Below are 21,336 nucleotides of genomic sequence, written 5' to 3'. Positions count from 1 at the left end.
CACTTCAAGCTACCACACTACACGGTACCAAGAGACAAACTCGACCCATAGTGTGAGGCTTAATTCCTGAGCGCCCTAGGGTAAAGGGCAGATACGAGAGTTCAGTTATGTAACATATGTAATCCATAACTTGTGATGTATGCAATATGTACGCCCACCCTTATGATTTCTGTATCCCACCTTAATAACTTCAATAAAAATGTAAGTTACAAAAAAAAAAAAAAAGCACCACTGAAAGTTAAAAAAATACTAAGGCCCTAAAAACAATACAAAAGAAAGTGATCTGGTGACGCTTGGAAAATGATGAACCCCGTGACTGGAGGATATTCATTTACTCGGCTCCCATTAACCAATATATATGAAATTAATACATAATCCTATCGAGAGAACTGTCTAGTATTGTCATCAAAGCCGAGATAGATAATATCACATGGTCAGATCACACGCCGGTGATGGTGGGAGGTATAAAGCAGAGATCACCCAACACATTAAATGATCTTCTACTGGGGATCCCAGAGACTGAAGAAGCTATGGACGCAGCCCTGCGCAAATACTTTCTTGAAAAGGACAATGGTCAAGTGACAGACAAACACACCATGGGCCGCCCAGAAAAGCTCCCCTAAGAGGCAACATTATTAGCAGTATCTTCACATGGGAAGAAAGAGAAGAATAAGAGAAAGGATCGACTAAATAAAAGTCTCAAACAGAACGACGAGGCATACCAACAACCCGACAGGTGACATTACATCCAAAATAGATAAAGATAGAATCAAAATGAAAAATATTCTGAAGAAGAGATGGAAAAGGCAATGTGCAGGACTAATAACATTTATTAGGAAAAGGGCAACAAAGAAGACAGATAATATATCTTGCAGCAAAACTAAGAAATTGGCTAGCTCATATATTTACAGTTTAAAGACTGGTCAAGATGTCCTGGCCTACAACCCAGCAGAAACAAAATTTGAATTTGTGAACTACTATAGCAGCTTATATAATTTGAACAAGTCTGAACAAGAAGACTTGGATCTGGGTATAAAAGTAGATGAATATCTAGAAACGAGCCAGCTATCCAAGATTGACAACCCAGCCGCCAACGTGCTAGGTGCCCCAATAACGGCAGAGGAGGTAGCAGAGACTATTAAAACCCTTACAAATTCTAAAGCCCCAGGCCCAGATGGGTTTTCAAATCAGTATTATAAAAAATTAGAATCAATACTTAGATGTTGAAAGGGGAAATGTTAAAAGGCCTTGATAATAGTAATCCCGAAAGAAGGAAAAGACCCTTCACTATGCCCAAGTTACAGACCTATATCATTAACTAGCTGAGAGACCCGGCGTTGCCGGGATGTAAATGCGTAATAGGTAGTATTATTTATAAATCGTGGAACAATAGGTGAGTATTTGTTGTAAAGGTTTGGGGGGGGGGAGAAAGGGGAGCGGGAGGGGGGGGAGAAAGGGGAGCGGGCGGGGGGGAGAAAGGGGAGCGGGGGGGGGAAAGGGGAGTGGGGGGGGAAAGGGGAGTGTGGGGGGAAAGGGGAGTGGGGGGGGAAAGGGGAAAGGGGTGCGGGGGGGGAAAGGGGTGCGGGGGGGGAAAGGGGAGCGGGGGGGGAAAGGGGAGCAGGGGGGGGAAAGGGGAGCGGGGGGAAAGGGGAGCGGGGGGGAAAGGGGAGCGGGGGACGGGAAAGGGGAGCGGGGGACGGGAAAGGGGAGCGGGGGACGGGAAAGGGGAGCGGGGGACGGGAAAGGGGAGCGGGGACGGGGGAAAGGGGAGCGGGGGATGGGGGAAAGGGGAGTGGGGGGGGGTGGAGAGCAGTGGGCATATGTATTGTCATAATTTATGTATGGGCATTTCCCCCCCCTCCTCTGTGCGTCCGTCCCCCTGCTGGTTCGGCTGGTGGGCCCCCCCGTGACTCCCCCCCGTCACCCCCCCCCCCCCGTTCCCCGTGACTCGCGCTCCCCCCCCCCCGGCGCCCGCTTGGTCCCCCGATGTGCCGTCCTGCTGAGTGAGGCGTGCAGGCGGCGGCAGGAAGCGCCCTGTGTGGGCCTGAGACTCGCGCTCCCCCCCCCCCCGGCACCCGCTCGATGTGGCATCCGGCTGAGTGGCGGTAGGAAGTGCCCTGTGTGGGCCTGAGGCTGAGGCGGCATGCGCAGTGGGCTTGAGGCTGAGGCGGGACGCGCAGTGGGCCTGAGGCTGAGGCGGGACACGCAGTGGGCATGAGGCTGAGGCGGGACGCGCAGTGGGCCTGAGGCTGAGGCGGGACACGCAGTGGGCATGAGGCTGAGGCGGGACGCGCAGTGACTTACCTGAGCGGGTGGTAGCGCCGGGAAGGTAAGGGAGCGGCTGGGGTAGGAGGGCCGCGCTTCCCGTCCGGAGCCAGTGCAGGGCGGCGCACGTGATGGGGGGGGGGGAGGGGGACAGAGGGGGTGTGTGTGTGTGTATAGAGCTGCTGTGTTGTGTGTGTGTGTGTGTGTAGAGCTGCTGTGTTGTGTGTGTGTGTGTGTGTGTGTGTGTATAGAGCTGCTGTGTTGTGTGTGTGTGTGTATAGAGCTGCTGTGTTGTGTGTGTGTGTGTATAGAGCTGCTGTGTTGTGTGTGTGTGTGTATAGAGCTGCTGTGTTGTGTGTGTGTGTGTGTGTGTGTGTGTGTGTGGCCCGTCACTCCGCCTCAGGCCAATGAGAGGTGTGCGGGGGCGGGCGGCCCAAGGGACCAATGAGATTTCCCCTAGGGACACCGGACATCCAGGCAGGCAGGCAGGCATACAGTGCTTTCACTAATATAGTATCAGATAAATACAGACATCAAAGTATTTGTCGAAGTCCCCGCAGTACGTTTAATTAAAGTCCTGAATACCAGTTCTACCAATAACAGTACCAATAAAAGTAATTAGGGATTTGGAGAAGGGAATCACTGAATTTATATGGAATGGGAGAAAATCTAGAATTAAGAAAAAAGTAATGGTGCTGCTCAACCAGGCCTGGTTAAATTCCATGAAGCAGCTAGGCCGAGCCCGTTAATATATTGGTCAGCGAAAGCTGAAACCAAACCATGGGTTGATATAGAAGGGTCGGAAGCCGAGACCACGGACATGGTGACAATCTAGAATACAATCATAGCGCATTCTCTAAAAATATGGGACAAAAATTGCACACACAACTGTGTCTCATCTATTCCCTCTCCAATGACACCGATTAGGTCCAACCCTGACTTCCCCCCACCTTCCCAATCAAATATATATAAGAACTGGGATAGTAGAGGTCTGACACAACTAAAAGATATACAGAAAGCTGATAAAATCAAGACATTCCCTGAATTAAGAGAGGAATACAGAATTCCAAACACACATCTACACCAATATCTACAACTGAGACACTACATCTCCTCATTACAACCAAACAAAAATATAAACAGACTCCTTACCACATGTCAGAATTTGTACTTAACAGAAGAGTATCACAAAGGGACAATTGCTCAAGTATACCAGATCCTACTGATGCAGTCCAATGTACAGTACAAACAAATAAAAACATTTTACAGTGGGAAAAAGATATAGCGTAGGTAGATTCCTAGAGGACGAAGATTATGGAAGATATATACGACGAAATAGCTAGAACATCAAGATGCTCAGCTGTTACAGAAATGAACCTCAAAATATTGCACAGATGGTATTATACCCCTGCCCGTCTGCACTCCTTCCCAACAGCCTCTCTCCCGTGTTAGCGCAACGATGGCCAAATAGGCACATTCAAACACATTTGGTGGTCATGGCCTAAAATAATTTTTTTCTGGGGAAAGGTTAGAAGATTAATCAGAAGAGTCACAGGAATAGATTTACCATGGAACATGGAAACAGTGTTACTTCTTAGGCCAGAGGAAGATCTGGAAAGGAACGTGGACCTTGTAACAATACAAATTCTACCGGCACCAAGGCGGTGGTTGCGAGACACTGGAAGCAAATGATACCCAGACTTTCATGGCAGTTATATATAAACTAAACTATATAATGATAATGGAAAAACTCTTCAGCCTGGTCCAGGACAGATATAAAAGATTCCTGATGATATGGGATCCCTGGGTGACCTACTGGGAGCAAAACCAATCCTAATTTCTGACAGCTGCCCCTGGTGGACAGTATATGGACAGTATATGGACAGTATATGGACAGTATATGGTCTGTAAAATTGTAAACAAAGCAATGTTAATGAATGTCAAACAGTTTGCTCCCTGTTTGGAGACTAAATGGATGTAAACTCCCCCCTCCCCTTACCCCCCTTCTCTGTTTTCTGTACCCCTCCCCCCTCCCTTTACACCCACCTTCTCTGTTTTCTGTACCCCTCCCCCCTCCCCTTACCCCCCTTCTCTGTTTTCTGTACCCCTCCCCCCTCCCCTTACCCCCACCTTCTCTGTTTTCTGTACCCCTCCCCCCTCCCCTTACCCCCCTTCTCTGTTTTCTGTACCCCTCCCCCCTCCCCTTACCCCCCTTCTCTGTTTTCTGTACCCCTCCACCCTCTTCCCACCTATAATTTGTAAAACTGAAAAAATCTAAGTTAAAAAAAATAAATAGTAGCCATGTCAGAATACACAGATGTGCAATACTGACCCGAATTAGTTACAAGCAGCTGGTCATTGCAGAACTGTAACTTGTGAAATGGACTGTAAGAGAAAGATCTACTATGGCCTATACATTCCATAGGTACAGTAGGACTGTAAGAGAAAGATCTACTATGGCCTATACATTCCATAGGTACAGTAGGACTGTAAGAGAAAGATCTACTATGGCCTATACATTCCATAAGTACAGTAGGACTGTAAGAGAAAGATCTACACTATGGCCTATACATTCCATAGGTACAGTAGGACTGTAAGAGAAAGATCTACTATGGCCTATACATTCCATAAGTACAGTAGGACTGTAAGAGAAAGATCTACTATGGCCTATACATTCCATAAGTACAGTAGGACTGTGCCAAACGGCACCTCTGTACAGGAAGAAAAAACTTCTGCTTAGCTTGGCCTCACCCCTGAGCAGTGATACGATAGAATAATTTATACATGGTATGGAGTCATGTTCTCCATTTTTTACTGCTAAATATTGTTACTCATTATGAGTCTCAGAGTAACTTGTCTCCCTTTAATAACAAAATCTATCCATTTTTAAATAGTACCTTATTGGTAAAATGCACTTTTTTTTAAATACGCCATTATGAGGGGTCTAGGCATCAAAGCAATTTTGGAGCAGACCTCTGGCATTTTCCCTGGATGTAAGTATCAAAACATTTTGTTCCCTCAGACGATGGCTACAACCACCATTGTATTCATATATAAAAAGGATAAAGACCCCACAAACTGTGCCAGCTATCGCCCTATTTCACATAAAAATATGCAAACATTCTAGCTAACCGCTTACAAAAATATATCAACTATCTGGTTCTCCACGATCGAGTGGGGTTTATCCCAGCTAGACAGGCTCCAGACAATATTCAGAGGACTCTTAACCTCATACACACAGCTGAAACAGAAAAGACCCCCTGTATGCTACTCTCACAGGATGCGGAGAAAGCTTTCGATAGGCTGGACTGGCGATATCTCTTTGAGGTGTTGACGGAAATGGGTTTCACGGGAGCCTTTCTTAGGGGTATACAGACCTTATATCAAGCCCCATGTGCCCAGATTAGAAATGAATGGCTCCTCTCTGACTTAATACCCATAGCAAATAGTACCCGGCAGGGCTGCCCCCTTTCTCCACTCCTTTTTGCGCTCTCCATTAAACCCTTGGCGGTTGCCTGGAGACTGGACCCCAACGTGTCAGGTGTGCGGGTGGGAAAACGGAAATAAAGTGGTGTTCTTTGCAGACGACATACTAATGACGATTACCAGACCGCTCACTACTCTCCCCAACCTTTTTCAAGCACTGGGACAATTCGGGAATATATCCGGCTTCAAAATAAATCAGTCAAAATCACTAGCTCAAAGTATCAATCTCATCCATGACCTGATTAAGCTTCTGAGTATTCATTTTACATGGCGCACAAACTATATACCATATCTAGGGGTAAATCTTACAATCTATAAGTATAATTATCCTCAACAAATTCGTAAGCTCAAGAGCGATTTAGAAGAATGGGATAGATATTGAATCTCCTGGATAGGCAGGATTCCTTTCGGACCCTTCCAGTCCGAGTGCTGGAGAAAGATATTTCCATTTTACAGTGCAATATTGCTAGGTTCGTATGGTCAGGGAAAAGGTCCAGAATCCTAAATACAGTACAACAAAGGCCCTTGAAGCTGAGCTATATACTCCTCTGGAACTCAGAAAGGGGTACGAGAGAATGGGTTGATATAGAGAACCATATCTGTTCCCCTGCAGACCTAGACACTCTGCTTTGGCTGGACAGCCCAGATAGACCCCCGGGCAAAAAACTCTAGTATGACCCCACTTTTCAATAATCCTCAATTGTCCCCAGGGAGGGAGGTAGGCAGGTTTACAGCCTGGAAAAGTGGTGGCATAACTAGGATCAAACACATGGTATTGGGGGGGGAAAATTAAGGATTTCCGGAGCTCCAAGAGAAGGCGGATTTGCGGCCTGAAGAGGTGTTCAGATATCTCCAGCTAAAACATTTTATCACGACAAAGCACACAAGTACATCTTCGGCTGTTGAAACATTTTTGAAATGCTATATACCTCTAGATATCTGGGCAGGGGTTTAATCTCAACCATTTATAAGCTTGTGCTAGATGTGGATTTTTCTGTAAAGACTGTCTATATGCAGCGATGGGAAGAGGAGATGGGGGAAGTCCTGGAGGTCGAGGTATGGTCTGATATATGTGAGGCGGCAGCTTCTTGTTCCATATGCACAACCAGAAAAGAAAATGCGTATAAGATGCTGTGTCGCTGGTACCTTACACCAACAAGACTACATGCCATCAATAACAGTATATCCCCCCTCTGTTTCCGAGGCTGTGGGCAGAGAGGATCCCTCTTACATGTTTGGTGGTCCTGGCCAGTTCTGACCCCCCTGTGGCGGCAAATATTTTACCTCATCAACTCCCTAGGAGACGCACAGATGGTCCCTGACCCATTGCTGGCCCTGTTAGGCAGACCCCCTCCCAACGTTCCTAGGCACATATATAAATTAATGCTACATATCTTGCTGGCCGCTATATGTTCCATATTGGAATATGTTGGAATAAGCAGACTAGCCCGTGATTGATATCAAACGCAGGATATGGCATATCCTGAAAATGGAGCGAATCACGGCATATCTAAGAGAGACATCACATACATTTTCCCAGGTGTGGGAAGCATGGTTGTCACAGGAGGGTGGCACGGGGCTGGACCCAGAGCTAGCAATGCTGTAAAAACTGTTCTGATGCTTCGGAAAGATCTAAACCGTGAGGAGATTTATGAGATAGGACGAGACGCTGAGATGTAATTCTGTGATTACTGTGTAGCCCCTGGGTACTGAAACTACCGTGCTGCTTTACCTGTGTGTCTAACAGGAGGCCTGAACCTCCGCCACTAGGAGCCTGGGATACTCTTATTACACGGTGCAGTGCCTCCACCGATAAGGGGTACCAGCGTGGTGGGAGTGGTCCCTCACCGTAACCAATAAACACAGTAATTACACGCATTTCTATAAGAACAGTATTTACTAACTATCATATAATGCATGTACCATATCATAACACAGTAACACAGTAACCCAGCATATGACCCAACAAGACACAGTCCGTACGAATGTCCCCAAACACTGAATGTCTAATGGAACTTAACCACTGAGTGTCTCTCTTTCAATGTGTGTGTGGGGGATAGCGCGCTTCCCTGTGTTGGGGCCCAGTGGTGCACTTATTAATACCTTCCTGGTCATGGTCCAGACCAGGATAACCAGCAGCAATCTGTAACTCCGCGGCGTGGTTCCGCGGCGCGGTTCCGTGGCGCGGTACCTTGCTCCTCGCTTGGATGGCTCCGCAGGCTGACTTCTCTGAAGGGGCCTCCAGCCGGATGATCCCTTATGAGCAGTCTCTAATATGGAGTCCTGATCTGCTCTCAGATAGCAAGCTGCACTGTCCTCCAGGCGGTGTCCTGCAGCATGTCTCACACTAATGCTAATGGTGAGAAGGTCCCTACTTTAAGGCCTTCCCTCCTGCAGCAGTTACACTAAGTTCCTCTACTGTGTCTCAGGGGACTAACTGGGCCTCTGGGGCTAACTTCTGGCCTAGTCCCGGGAGCACAGCTCTGTGGACCCTACCTGCACCTTCAAGGTCCAGGTCTTGACTGACTGCTTCCTGTCCCAGCGTGCAATACTCTTTCCTCCTTCCAGGAGCAACCCAGCCATCCCATTCGTGGTGGTAAGTCACGTGGCAGCATCTCCATATGCAGCATTTGAGTTGTAGTTCTATCTGCAGCCTTTTCCTATTGCAGCCTCGTGCGCTAACACTACTGCGCATGCGCAACTGTCATGGCCACCGCGAGTCTCACTGCACATGTGTGGACCTTTGTGGCTGTGCGCTCGCGCAAACCAACACGGCGCCGCCCTGCAGAGACAGACGCCCGCGCCCCCGGCGACGCGCTCACTCCGCAGCAGCCCCACGCCTTCCGCAGCATCCCACACTTCAGCGGAGGTGAGGGGAACACATAAATACACAAGGGGACCTGAGGGGACATGGCTACAACTGGGATAATTTCCCCTCCCCCATCCCCACCCCACGTTAGCTGTTGTGTTTTATCCCCTATGGTTGCCCCCCCATCCACCCCTCCATCCTGCCATCCCCACCCCACGTTAACTGTTGTGTTCTATCCCCTATGGTTGCCCCCCTATCCCCCCCTCCATCCTGCCATCCCCACCCCACGTTAGCTGTTGTGTTCTATCTCCAGGGTTGCCCCCCCCCATCTCCCCTCCATCCTGCCATCCCCACCCCACGTTAGCTGTTGTGTCCTATCTCCTATGGTTGCCACCCCATCCCCCCTCCATCCCGCCACCCCCACCCCACGTTAACTGTTGTGTTCTATCACCTATGGTTGCCACCCCATCCCCCCTCCATCCCGCCACCCCCACCCCACGTTAGCTGTTGTGTTCTATCACCTATGGTTGCCCCCCATCCCCCCTCCATCCTGCCATCCCCACCCCACGTTAGCTGTTGTGTTCTATCACCTATGGTTGCCCCCCATCCCCCCCTCCATCCTGCCATCCCCACCCCACGTTAGCTGTTGTGTTCTATCTCCTATGGTTGCCCCCCCATTCCCCCTCCATCCCGCCACCCCCACCTCACGTTAGCTGTTGTGTTCTATCTCCTATGGTTGCCCCCCATCCCCCCTCCATCCCGCGAGTGACTGACGTACGCGAGTTTTTGTACAACACTACAAATATGAATGTTCAGTGAGGTGAGCTACCTACTGTATGTGAATAAACGATGCCGATGTACTGTAATGCGTAACAATTTCCCCTGCCCTTTCTCCCCTCTGTACCCCAATTTTACAATAAAAATCTATGTTAAAAAAAACAAAAAACATTTTGTTCCAGTTGTCCCCCATCTGCAGGGCCAGTAGAAGGAGTTGGGGAGGAGTAACACGGTGTGCTGTACATATTATAAGGAGATGTATTACAGTCTGTGTCTGGCTGCCTCATTCTTTTTGCCTTTTGTTTGCCCCAATAAATTATCCAACTCTGAAGTAGCGTACGTGTAAAACATTGCATCAGGTGAAAGAACCTGTTCTTACATACGCCGCCGCTCATTGCCACAAACAGCCGGGTGCATCTGAACACACTTTTTTCTACGTTGATACATAGACCCCAGAGTTGTCAACTGCATATGGTGCCAATTACATTCTGCCAATGTAGTGCCAAACCTAACCTGTTAAATAGTAACCGGGTCTTGGGCATCTCTTGTGCAAAAGGTTCTGCAATATGATATAGGATTTAAAATACTCAACACTAAGAACACTGGGATATAAGTCATGTTTTAGAGATTATTCATGTTACGTTTTCAGGAACCCAATATATTACTCACCAAAAGCAATTTGCACATCTGCCACAATCCTCTCTGGCCGTGAAACATTAGGAATTGCTGCCAGTTCAGCCACTGCAGCCATTATGTCATCCCAGAACCGAAGCAAATCCTCAGGGTCCTCCACAGAAGAAGCTACATCTGAGGGCACAGTAAGGATGATGTTTTCTGCAGCAAACTCAGCCCACGGGGCTGGATAATGGCGTATGGTTTTTAGCCACTCTGATACTTCTGTCTTTCCTGTAAAACATGGATACTACTTAATTATTTACTTCCATTGGTATTATTTTTAATACATGGACTGAGTACTAGAGTACTTTATTTAATTTGTTATGTTTTCCATTGTACCATTAAGTGTACCACAAACGTATCCAAATTTTGGAAAGATACATTTATTCTTCTTCCAACCATAATATCTCTCTATGGGGCCTATTCTAGAAGCTTCGATAAGTGACGTAGGCTGCATCCACAGTAAGCGCGAGTGGGAGTGCGACCCCCCACCTCTCCGGCGATCCTTGAACTGACTTGCAAGGCAGACGTGGTGATGGTGAGGCGTGTCAGGGGCATGGCTGTGACGTCACAGAGCTGGTTCGCCCTTATTGGGCGAACCGCTCACATGACCCGGCCATAGCGCACCGAAGACAAGCAATTTTGTCTCGCCACGCATCGGTCGCCTCACTGCTCACGTGCATGCACGCGCGCACTATGCACATGAGCATTGGCCTCCATATGTTTGCTTTTGGAGCAAGCGACGTTGCTCGCGCTGTAACAACCACTATGGACCCAGCTTTATCTAGCATTTTGGGCACTTCTTGAACGAGTTTGCAAGAGTAGCTATTCAGAAAGCTTCGGTAACATGCAAACTTGCTCAAGAAGTGATTCTCCCCAATCGGGCGCGCTCCTGCACAAAACATGCGGGAGCGCCAAAAATGCCCAAATTCACATTCCTTGGGAAATCGAGCTATTCTAGTAGCTCCGAGATTCACATCTCTGAAGAAAAATATATTTTTACTGCATCGGATTGAAACCGGGGGTCTCCGGAGCTGCCCCACATTAATACCAGCTCCAGCGACCCCCACATTAATACCAGCTCCAGAGACCCCCACATTAATACCAGCTCCGGACACCCCCACATTAATACCAGCTCCGGAGACACCCACATTAATACCAGCTCCAGCGACCCCCACATTAATACCAGCTCCGGAGACCCCCACATTAATACCAGCCCCGGAGACCCCCACATTAATACCAGCCCCGGAGACCCCCACATTAATACCAGCTCCAGAGACCCCCACATTAATACCAGCTCCGGAGACCCCCACATTAATACCAGCTCCGGAGACCCCCACATAAATACCAGCTCCGGAGACCCCCACATAAATACCAGCTCCGGAGACCCCCACATTAATACCAGCTCCAGCGACCCCCACATTAATACCAGCTCCGGAGACCCCCACATTAATACCAGCCCCGGAGACCCCCACATTAATACCAGCTCTGGAGACCCCCACATTAATACCAGCTCCGGAGACCCCCACATTAATACCAGCTCCGGAGACCCCCACATAAATACCAGCTCCGGAGACCCCCACATTAATACCAGCTCCGGAGACCCCCACATTAATACCAGCTCCGGAGACCCCCACATTAATACCAGCTCCGGAGACCCCCACATAAATACCAGCTCCGGAGACCCCCGCATTAATACCAGCTCCGGAGACCCCCACATTAATACCAGCTCCGGAGACCCCCACATAAATACCAGCTCCGGAGCTGCCCCACATTAATACCAGCTCCGGAGACCCCCAAATTAATACCAGCTCCGGAGACCCCCACATTAATACCAGCTCCGGAGACCCCCACATTAATACCAGCTCCGGAGACACCCACATTAATACCAGCTCCGGAGACCCCCACATTAATTCCAGCTCTGGAGACCCCCACATTAATACCAGCTCCGGAGACTCCCACATTAATACCAGCTCCGGAGACCCCCACATTAATACCAGCTCCGGAGACCCCCACATTAATACCAGCTCCGGAGACCCCCACATTAATTCCAGCTCTGGAGACCCCCACATTAATACCAGCTCCGGAGACCCCCCACATTAATACCAGCTCCGGAGACCCCCACATTAATACCAGCTCCGGAGACACCCGCATTAATACCAGCTCCGGACACCCCCACATTAATACCAGCTCCGGGGACCCCCACATTAATACCAGCTCCGGAGACCCCCACATTAATACCAGCTCCGGAGACCCCCACATAAATACCAGCTTCGGAGACCCCCACATAAATACCAGCTCCGGAGACCCCCACATAAATACCAGCTCCGGAGACCCCCACATTAATACCAGCCCCGGAGACCCCCACATTAATACCAGCTCCGGAGACCCCCACATTAATACCAGCTCCGGAGACCCCCACATTAATACCAGCTCCGGAGACCCCCACATAAATACCAGCTCCGGAGACCCCCACATTAATACCAGCTCCGGAGACCCCCACATTAATACCAGCTCTGGAGACCCCCACATTAATACCAGCTCCGGAGACCCCCACATTAATACCAGCACCAGAGACCCCGCATTAATACCAGCACCGGAGCCCCCCGCATTAATACCAGCTCCGGAGACCCCCGCATTAATATCAGCTCTGGAGACCCCCACATTAATACCAGCTCCGGAGACCCCCACATAAATACCAGCTCCGGAGACACCCGCATTAATACCAGCTCCGGAGACCCCCACATTAATACCAGCTCCGGAGACCCCCACATTAATACCAGCTCCGGAGACCCCCACATTAATACCAGCTCCGGAGACCCCCACATTAATTCCAGCTCTGGAGACCCCCACATTAATACCAGCTCCGGAGACTCCCACATTAATACCAGCTCCGGAGACCCCCACATTAATACCAGCTCCGGAGACCCCCACATTAATACCAGCTCCGGAGACCCCCACATTAATTCCAGCTCTGGAGACCCCCACATTAATACCAGCTCCGGAGACCCCCCACATTAATACCAGCTCCGGAGACCCCCACATTAATACCAGCCCCGGAGACCCCCACATTAATACCAGCTCCGGAGACCCCCACATTAATACCAGCTCCGGAGACCCCCACATTAATACCAGCTCCGGAGACCCCCACATAAATACCAGCTCCGGAGACCCCCACATTAATACCAGCTCCGGAGACCCCCACATTAATACCAGCTCTGGAGACCCCCACATTAATACCAGCTCCGGAGACCCCCACATTAATACCAGCACCAGAGACCCCGCATTAATACCAGCACCGGAGCCCCCCGCATTAATACCAGCTCCGGAGACCCCCGCATTAATATCAGCTCCGGAGACCCCCACATTAATACCAGCTCCGGAGACCCCCACATAAATACCAGCTCCGGAGACACCCGCATTAATACCAGCTCCGGAGACCCCCACATTAATACCAGCTCCGGAGACCCCCACATTAATACCAGCTCCGGAGACCCCCACATTAATACCAGCTCCGGAGACCCCCACATTAATTCCAGCTCTGGAGACCCCCACATTAATACCAGCTCCGGAGACTCCCACATTAATACCAGCTCCGGAGACCCCCACATTAATACCAGCTCCGGAGACCCCCACATTAATACCAGCTCCGGAGACCCCCACATTAATTCCAGCTCCGGAGACCCCCCACATTAATACCAGCTCCGGAGACCCCCACATTAATACCAGCTCCGGAGACACCCGCATTAATACCAGCTCCGGACACCCCCACATTAATACCAGCTCCGGGGACCCCCACATTAATACCAGCTCCGGAGACCCCCACATTAATACCAGCTCCGGAGACCCCCACATAAATACCAGCTCCGGAGACCCCCACATAAATACCAGCTCCGGAGACCCCCACATAAATACCAGCTCCGGAGACCCCCACATTAATACCAGCCCCGGAGACCCCCACATTAATACCAGCTCCGGAGACCCCCACATTAATACCAGCTCCGGAGACCCCCACATTAATACCAGCTCCGGAGACCCCCACATAAATACCAGCTCCGGAGACCCCCACATTAATACCAGCTCCGGAGACCCCCACATTAATACCAGCTCTGGAGACCCCCACATTAATACCAGCTCCGGAGACCCCCACATTAATACCAGCACCAGAGACCCCGCATTAATACCAGCACCGGACCCCCCCGCATTAATACCAGCTCCGGAGACCCCCGCATTAATATCAGCTCCGGAGACCCCCACATTAATACCAGCTCCGGAGACCCCCACATAAATACCAGCTCCGGAGACCCCCGCATTAATACCAGCTCCGGAGACCCCCACATTAATACCAGCTCCGGAGACCCCCACATTAATACCAGCTCCGGAGACCCCCACATTAATACCAGCTCCGGAGCTGCCCCACATTAATACCAGCTCCGGAGACCCCCACATAAATACCAGCTCCGGAGACCCCCACATTAATACCAGCTCCGGAGACCCCCACATTAATACCAGCTCCGGAGACCCCCACATTAATACCAGCTCCGGAGACCCCCACATTAATACCAGCTCCGGAGACCCCCACATTAATTCCAGCTCTGGAGACCCCCACATTAATACCAGCTCCGGAGACCCCCACATTAATACCAGCTCCGGAGACCCCCTATATTAATACCAGCTCCGGAGACCCCCACATTAATACCAGCTCCGGAGACCCCCGCATTAATACCAGCTCCGGAGCTGCCCCACATTAATACCAGGTCCGGAGACCCCCGCAGTAATACCAGCTCTGGAGACCCCCGCATTAATACCAGCTCCGGAGACCCCCACATTAATATCAGCTACGGAGACCCCCACATTATTACCAGCTCCGGAGACCCCCACATTAATATCAGCTCCGGAGACCCCCGCATTAATACCAGCTCCGGAGACCCCCACATTAATACCAGCTCCGGAGCTGCCCCACATTAATACCAGCTCCGGAGACCCCCGCAGTAATACCAGCTCTGGAGACCCCCGCATTAATACCAGCTCCGGAGACCCCCACATTAATATCAGCTACGGAGACCCCCACATTATTACCAGCTCCGGAGACCCCCACATTAATATCAGCTCCGGAGACCCCCGCATTAATACCAGCTCCGGAGCTGCCCCACATTAATACCAGCTCCGGAGACCCCCGCATTAATACCAGCTCCGGAGCTGCCCCACATTAATACCAGCTCCGGAGACCCCCACATTAATACCAGCTCCGGAGACCCCCACATTAATACCAGCTCCGGAGACCCCCACATTAATACCAGCTCCAGAGACCCCCACATTAATACCAGCTCCGGAGACCCCAACATTAATACCAGCTCCGGAGACCCCCACATTAATACCAGCTCCGGAGACCCCCACATTAATACCAGCTCCGGAGACCCCCGCATTAATACCAGCTCCTGAGACACCCGCATTAATACCAGCTCCGGAGACCCCCCCGCATTAATACCAGCTCCGGAGCTGCCCCGCATTAATACCAGCTCCGGCGACCCCCACATTAATACCAGCTCCGGAGACCTCCGCATTAATACCAGCTCCGGAGACCCCCACATAAATACCAGCTCCGGAGACCCCCACATTAATACCAGCTCCAGAGACCCCCACATTAATACCAGCTCCGGAGACACCCACATTAATACCAGCTCCGGAGACCCCCACATTAATACCAGCTCCGGAGACCCCCACATTAATACCAGCTCCGGAGACCCCCACATTAATACCAGCTCCGGAGACACCCACATTAATACCAGCTCCGGAGACCCCCACATTAATACCAGCTCCGGAGACCCCCACATTAATACCAGCCCCGGAGACCCCCACATTAATACCAGCTCCGGAGACCCCCAGATTAATACCAGCTCCGGAGCTGCCCCACATTAATACCAGCTCCGGAGACCCCCGCAGTAATACCAGCTCTGGAGACCCCCGCATTAATACCAGCTCCGGAGCTGCCCCACATTAATACCAGCTCCGGAGACCCCCACATTAATACCAGCTCCGGAGACCCCCACATTAATACCAGCTCCGGAGACCCCCACATTAATACCAGCTCCGGAGACCCCCGCATTAATACCAGCTCCGGAGACCCCCACATTAATACCAGCTCCGGAGACCCCCACATTAATATCAGCCCCGGAGACCTCCACATTAATACCAGCTCCGGAGACCCCCACATTAATACCAGCTCCGGAGACCCCCGCATTAATACCAGCTCCGGAGCCCCCCGCATTAATACCAGCTCCGGAGACCCCCCCGCATTAATACCAGCTCCGGAGCTGCCCCACATTAATACCAGCTCTGGAGACCCCCACATTAATACCAGCTCCGGAGACCCCCACATTAATACCAGCTCCGGAGACCCCCACATTAATACCAGCTCCAGAGACCCCCACATTAATACCAGCTCCGGAGACCCCCACATCAATACCAGCTCCGGAGACCCCCACATTAATACCAGCTCCGGAGACCCCCACATTAATACCAGCTCCGGAGACCCCCGCATTAATACCAGCTCCGGAGACCCCCCCGCATTAATACCAGCTCCGAAGCTGCCCCGCATTAATACCAGCTCCGGCGACCCCCACATTAATACCAGCTCCGGAGACCCCAACATTAATACCAGCTCCGGAGCTGCCCCACATTAATACCAGCTCCGGAGACCCCCACATAAATACCAGCTCCGGAGACCCCCACATTAATACCAGCTCCGGAGACCCCCACATTAATACCAGCTCTGGAGACCCCCACATTAATACCAGCCCCGGAGACCCCCACATTAATACCAGCTCCGGAGCTGCCCCACATTAATACCAGCTCCGGAGACCCCCACATTAATACCAGCTCCGGAGACCCCCGCATTAATACCAGCTCCGGCGACCCCCACATAAATACCAGCTCCGGAGCTGCCCCACATTAATACCAGCTCCGGAGACCCCCACATTAATACCAGCTCCGGAGACCCCCACATTAATACCAGCTCTGGAGACCCCCACATTAATACCAGCCCCGGAGACCCCCACATTAATACCAGCTCCGGAGCTGCCCCACATTAATACCAGCTCCGGAGACCCCCGCATTAATACCAGCTCCGGCGACCCCCACATTAATACCAGCTCCGGAGCTGCCCCACATTAATACCAGCTCAGGAGACCCCCACATTAATACCAGCTCCGGAGACCCCCACATTAATACCAGCTCCGGAGCTGCCCCACATTAATACCAGCTCCGGAGACCCCCACATTAATACCAGCTCCAGAGACCCCCACATTAATACCAGCTCCGGAGACCCCCACATTAATACCAGCTCCGGAGACCCCCACATTTGTACCAGCTCTGGAGACCCCCACATTAATACCAGCTCCGGAGACCCCCTCCTCCCATCCTGTGTAATAAAAATACATTTATGGGCAGCTTCATTACCTTAGCGGCTAAACGCTAAGGTAATGAATGGGTTAAATACCAGTTCCCGGTTTATTGGAGGTAGAGGGGGTGGGTGAGGGTGGTTTCTGGCCCGTGGTGGCTGTTCATGCTAACCGGGAGGCTTCCGGGAGGAGTTAACCCTTCATTATCTTAGTGGTTACTGGTTGGAAGATAGCCAATCAGGTAGCATGCCTCCCTCCCTTTTGATGATGTCACATCACTCCAAAAAAGGAAAGGTATCACATGGTATATCTATCAATCCCATTGGTGGGTAAACCACGTGATGGCTTCCATTTTGGTTTTGCTAAAGTAATGTCATCTTAAAGGGAGGGAAGTATATGCTACCTAATTAGCTGGCTTCCCTCCATTTCTGATGGTGTCACATCATAAAAAAATGGAAGCCATCACATGGCACACCAACCAATTGGATTGGGGGTGTACCATTTGCCAATCAAATGTGACCTCACAGGCCTTATATAAGGTTTTTCCATGGTAGCAACATCTTCTGGACCCTTTGGATTATAAAGAATAGAAGAAAAGAAGGAAGAAGTTAAGAACTCACAGGAGACTACTCTACAATCAAAAGAGGATCATGGACTTCTGTACATCGGCTGATGAGGAACACTGCGTTGTGGGTCAACAGTTGATGCCGGTGTAGGATGACGAGGGTGAATCCGGCAAAGGTAAGAAACACATTGATTGTATTTTATTTAATTGTGTTTATTTATTTTTTTAGGATGCCCATTGACTTCCAATGTTTTTATCTATTCCCCTTTCAGGGTATAGATAAGCACAGTGACAAGCAATGCATTTTTTTTGGCAAATGCTTGTTTTTATTTCATTTTAATGTATTGTATTTTTTGTTTTTTAATTTAGGTTGCCCATTCATTGTCATAGTGGCAATCCATGCCCAAATTGTTAGCATGGTTTGCCACATTGACAATGTTTTTTTGGTAAATGCTTGTTTATATTTCATTATGATGTATTTTAATTGATGCTTGTTTTTTTTAGGTTGCCCATCCATTGCAATTGTGGCAATTCATGCCTATATAGTGGGCATGGCTTACCACAGTAACAATCAATGGGTTTATTGGCAAATTAATGTATTGTACTGTTATGCCAAGGTTATTTGATTGAGTATTTATTTTGTTTTGCAAATAAATGGGCAATCGTGCTATTAGCCATTTATTTGTTTGCTACTAGTGCCTAGTGCCTTTGGCCATTTGTATGTGTGTTGATGGTGTAGAGGGGTTGGGGGTAGTTGTTCCAGGGTGGGTAGTTATACCTCCCGGTGAGTATTTGGGGGGGGAGAGGGGTTAATCCCTTAATTACTATAGCATTTACTAACCGCTAATGTAATTAAGGGGTTAGTGGCCAGTAGTTAGTTTTTTTATTTGAATGTTGCTGCCCACGGAGGATGGGGTGGATGTGATGAGGATGAGGACGGCCTTCATCCTGGCAGGGGTAAGGACAACTTCAACTTACTTTATGCTGGCTGGATAATGTTTTATTATAATGGGCAAATGCGCTATTATCCAGATCTGGATAACAGGAATTTTTCCAATAAATGTACTGTATATGATGGGCGGGGGGGGGGTTGTTTTGTGTAAAGGGTGTGGGTTTTAGAGTACCCATTCATTGCCATTGGGGTTATCTTTGCTCCCATTGAGGGCACAGGTAACCACTCTGGCAATCAATGGGTTTATTAGCTAGTATTGCTGTTTGTATTTTAATATTTACAGGGGGTGGAGGGGGTGAAGGGGGTAGTTGCCCGGGGTGAAGAGGGTAGTTGCCCAGGGTAGGTGCACTCTCTTGAGTGGGTAGAGGGAGGGGTTAACCCCTTCATTACTTTAGGGTAGTAACCGCTAAGGTAATGAAATGGTTAACTCATCCCACAACCTTCCCGGTAGGCCTAATCACCCACTGTGGGGCAACTACCCCGCATTAATTTCAGCCTCATGGACCCCCTGCTTCCTGAATTACAGGCCCCGGTGTGGGGTGCCGGTATCCCCGCAAAGTTTAAATGTTCCGATCAAATGACGCAGGAGATTTAAACAATGTAAAGAGATACCGACACCTCATACCAGAGCTTGTAACTCAGGAAGCAGGGGGTCCCTGAGGCTGAAATTAATGCGGTTCAGCTTCGGACCCCCTGCTTCAATACTGTCTTATTAAAAGCAAGTAAAAACAGTGCGATTGCCTGTAAGAGCTGTGCAGGGAGATGGCCTGTAAGAGCTGTGCAGGGAGATGCAGCTCTCTCTGTGCAGGGAGATGTAGCTCTCTCTGTGCAGGGAGATGGCCTGTAAGAGCTGTGCAGGGAGATGGCCTGTAAGAGCTGTGCAGGGAGATGGCATGTAAGAGCTGTGCAGGGAGATGCAGCTCTCTCTGTGCAGGGAGATGCAGCTCTCTCTGTGCAGGGAGATGGCTTGTAAGAGCTGTGCAGGGAGATGCAGCTCTCTCTGTGCAGGGAGATCACCTGTAAGAGCTGCGCAGGGAGATGGCCTGTAAGAGCTGTGCAGGGAGATGGCCTGTAAGATCTGTGCAGGGAGATGGCCTGTAAGAGCTGCGCAGGGGAGATGCAGCTCTCTCTGTGCAGGGAGATCGCCTGTAAGAGCTGTGCAGGGGGATGCAGCTCTCTCTGTGCAGGGAGATGGCCTGTAAGAGCTGTGCAGGGAGATGCAGCTCTCTCTGTGCATGGAGATGGCCTGTAAGAGCTGTGCAGGGAGATGGCCAGTAAGAGCTGTGCAGGGAGATGGCCTGTAAGAGCTGTGCAGGGAGATGGCCAGTAAGAGCTGTGCAGGGAGATGCAGCTCTCTCTGTGCAGGGAGATGGCCTGTAAGAGCTGTGCAGGGAGATGCGGCTCTCTCTGTGCAGGGAGATGGCCTGTAAGAGCTGTGCAGGGAGATGCAGCTCTCTCTGTGCAGGGAGATGGCCTGTAAGAGCTGTGCAGGGAGATGCGTCTCTGTGCAGGGAGATGGCCAGTAAGAGCTGTGCAAGGAGATGGCCTGTAAGAGCTGCGCAGGGAGATCGCCTGTAAGAGCTGTGCAGGGAGATGGCCTGTAAGAGCTGTGCAGGGAGATGCGGCTCTCTCTGTGCAGGGAGATCGCCTGTAAGAGCTGTGCAGGGAGATGGCCTGTAAGAGCTGTGCAGGGAGATGGCCTGTAAGAGCTGTGCAGGGAGATGTAGCTCTCTCTGTGCAGGGACATGGCCTGTAAGAGCTGTGCAGGGAGATGCGGCTCTCTCTGTGCAGGGAGATGGCCTGTAAGAGCTGTGCAGGGAGATGGCCTGTAAGAGCTGTGCAGGGAGATGCAGCTCTCTCTGTGCAGGGAGATGGCCTGTAATAGCTGCGCAGGGAGATGGCCTGTAAGAGCTGTGCAGGGAGATGTAGCTCTCTCTGTGCAGGGAGATGGCCTGTAAGAGCTGTGCAGGGAGATGGCCTGTAAGAGCTGTGCAGGGAGATGGCCTGTAAGAGCTGTGCAGGGAGATGGCCTGTAAGAGCTGTGCAGGGAGATGCAGCTCTCTCTGTGCAGGGAGATGGCCTGTGAGAGCTGTGCAGGGAGATGGCCTGTAAGAGCTGTGCAGGGAGATGTAGCTCTCTCTGTGCAGGGACATGGCCTGTAAGAGCTGTGCAGGGAGATGGCCTGTAAGAGCTGTGCAGGGAGATGGCCTGTAAGAGCTGTGCAGGGAGATGGCCTGTAAGAGCTGTGCAGGGAGATGCAGCTCTCTCTGTGCAGGGAGATGGCCTGTGAGAGCTGTGCAGGGAGATGGCCTGTAAGAGCTGTGCAGGGAGATGGCCTGTAAGAGCTGTGCAGGGAGATGGCCTGTAAGAGCTGTGCAGGGAGATGCAGCTCTCTCTGTGCAGGGAC

At 50.6% G+C, this 21,336-nt stretch overlaps 1 protein-coding gene across 1 annotated transcript in view; it reads right to left on the bottom strand.

Moving 5' to 3' along the window:
* The window catches only part of LOC142484002 (TRPM8 channel-associated factor homolog), an 82,806-nt gene that overhangs the window by 38,078 nt on the left and 23,392 nt on the right, over positions 1-21,336 (bottom strand). The window contains exon 4 of the mRNA XM_075583959.1: positions 10,007-10,243. Within this exon, the coding sequence (XP_075440074.1) occupies positions 10,007-10,243 (237 nt within the window). The remainder of the gene's footprint in view (positions 1-10,006; positions 10,244-21,336) is intronic.

This window comes from Ascaphus truei, unplaced genomic scaffold (genome assembly GCF_040206685.1).
Source record: "Ascaphus truei isolate aAscTru1 unplaced genomic scaffold, aAscTru1.hap1 HAP1_SCAFFOLD_414, whole genome shotgun sequence".
In the NCBI taxonomy this organism is placed as follows: domain Eukaryota; kingdom Metazoa; phylum Chordata; class Amphibia; order Anura; family Ascaphidae; genus Ascaphus; species Ascaphus truei.
The sequence above is the reverse complement of the archived record's forward strand: the minus strand, read 5'-3'. Positions and strand labels throughout refer to the sequence as shown.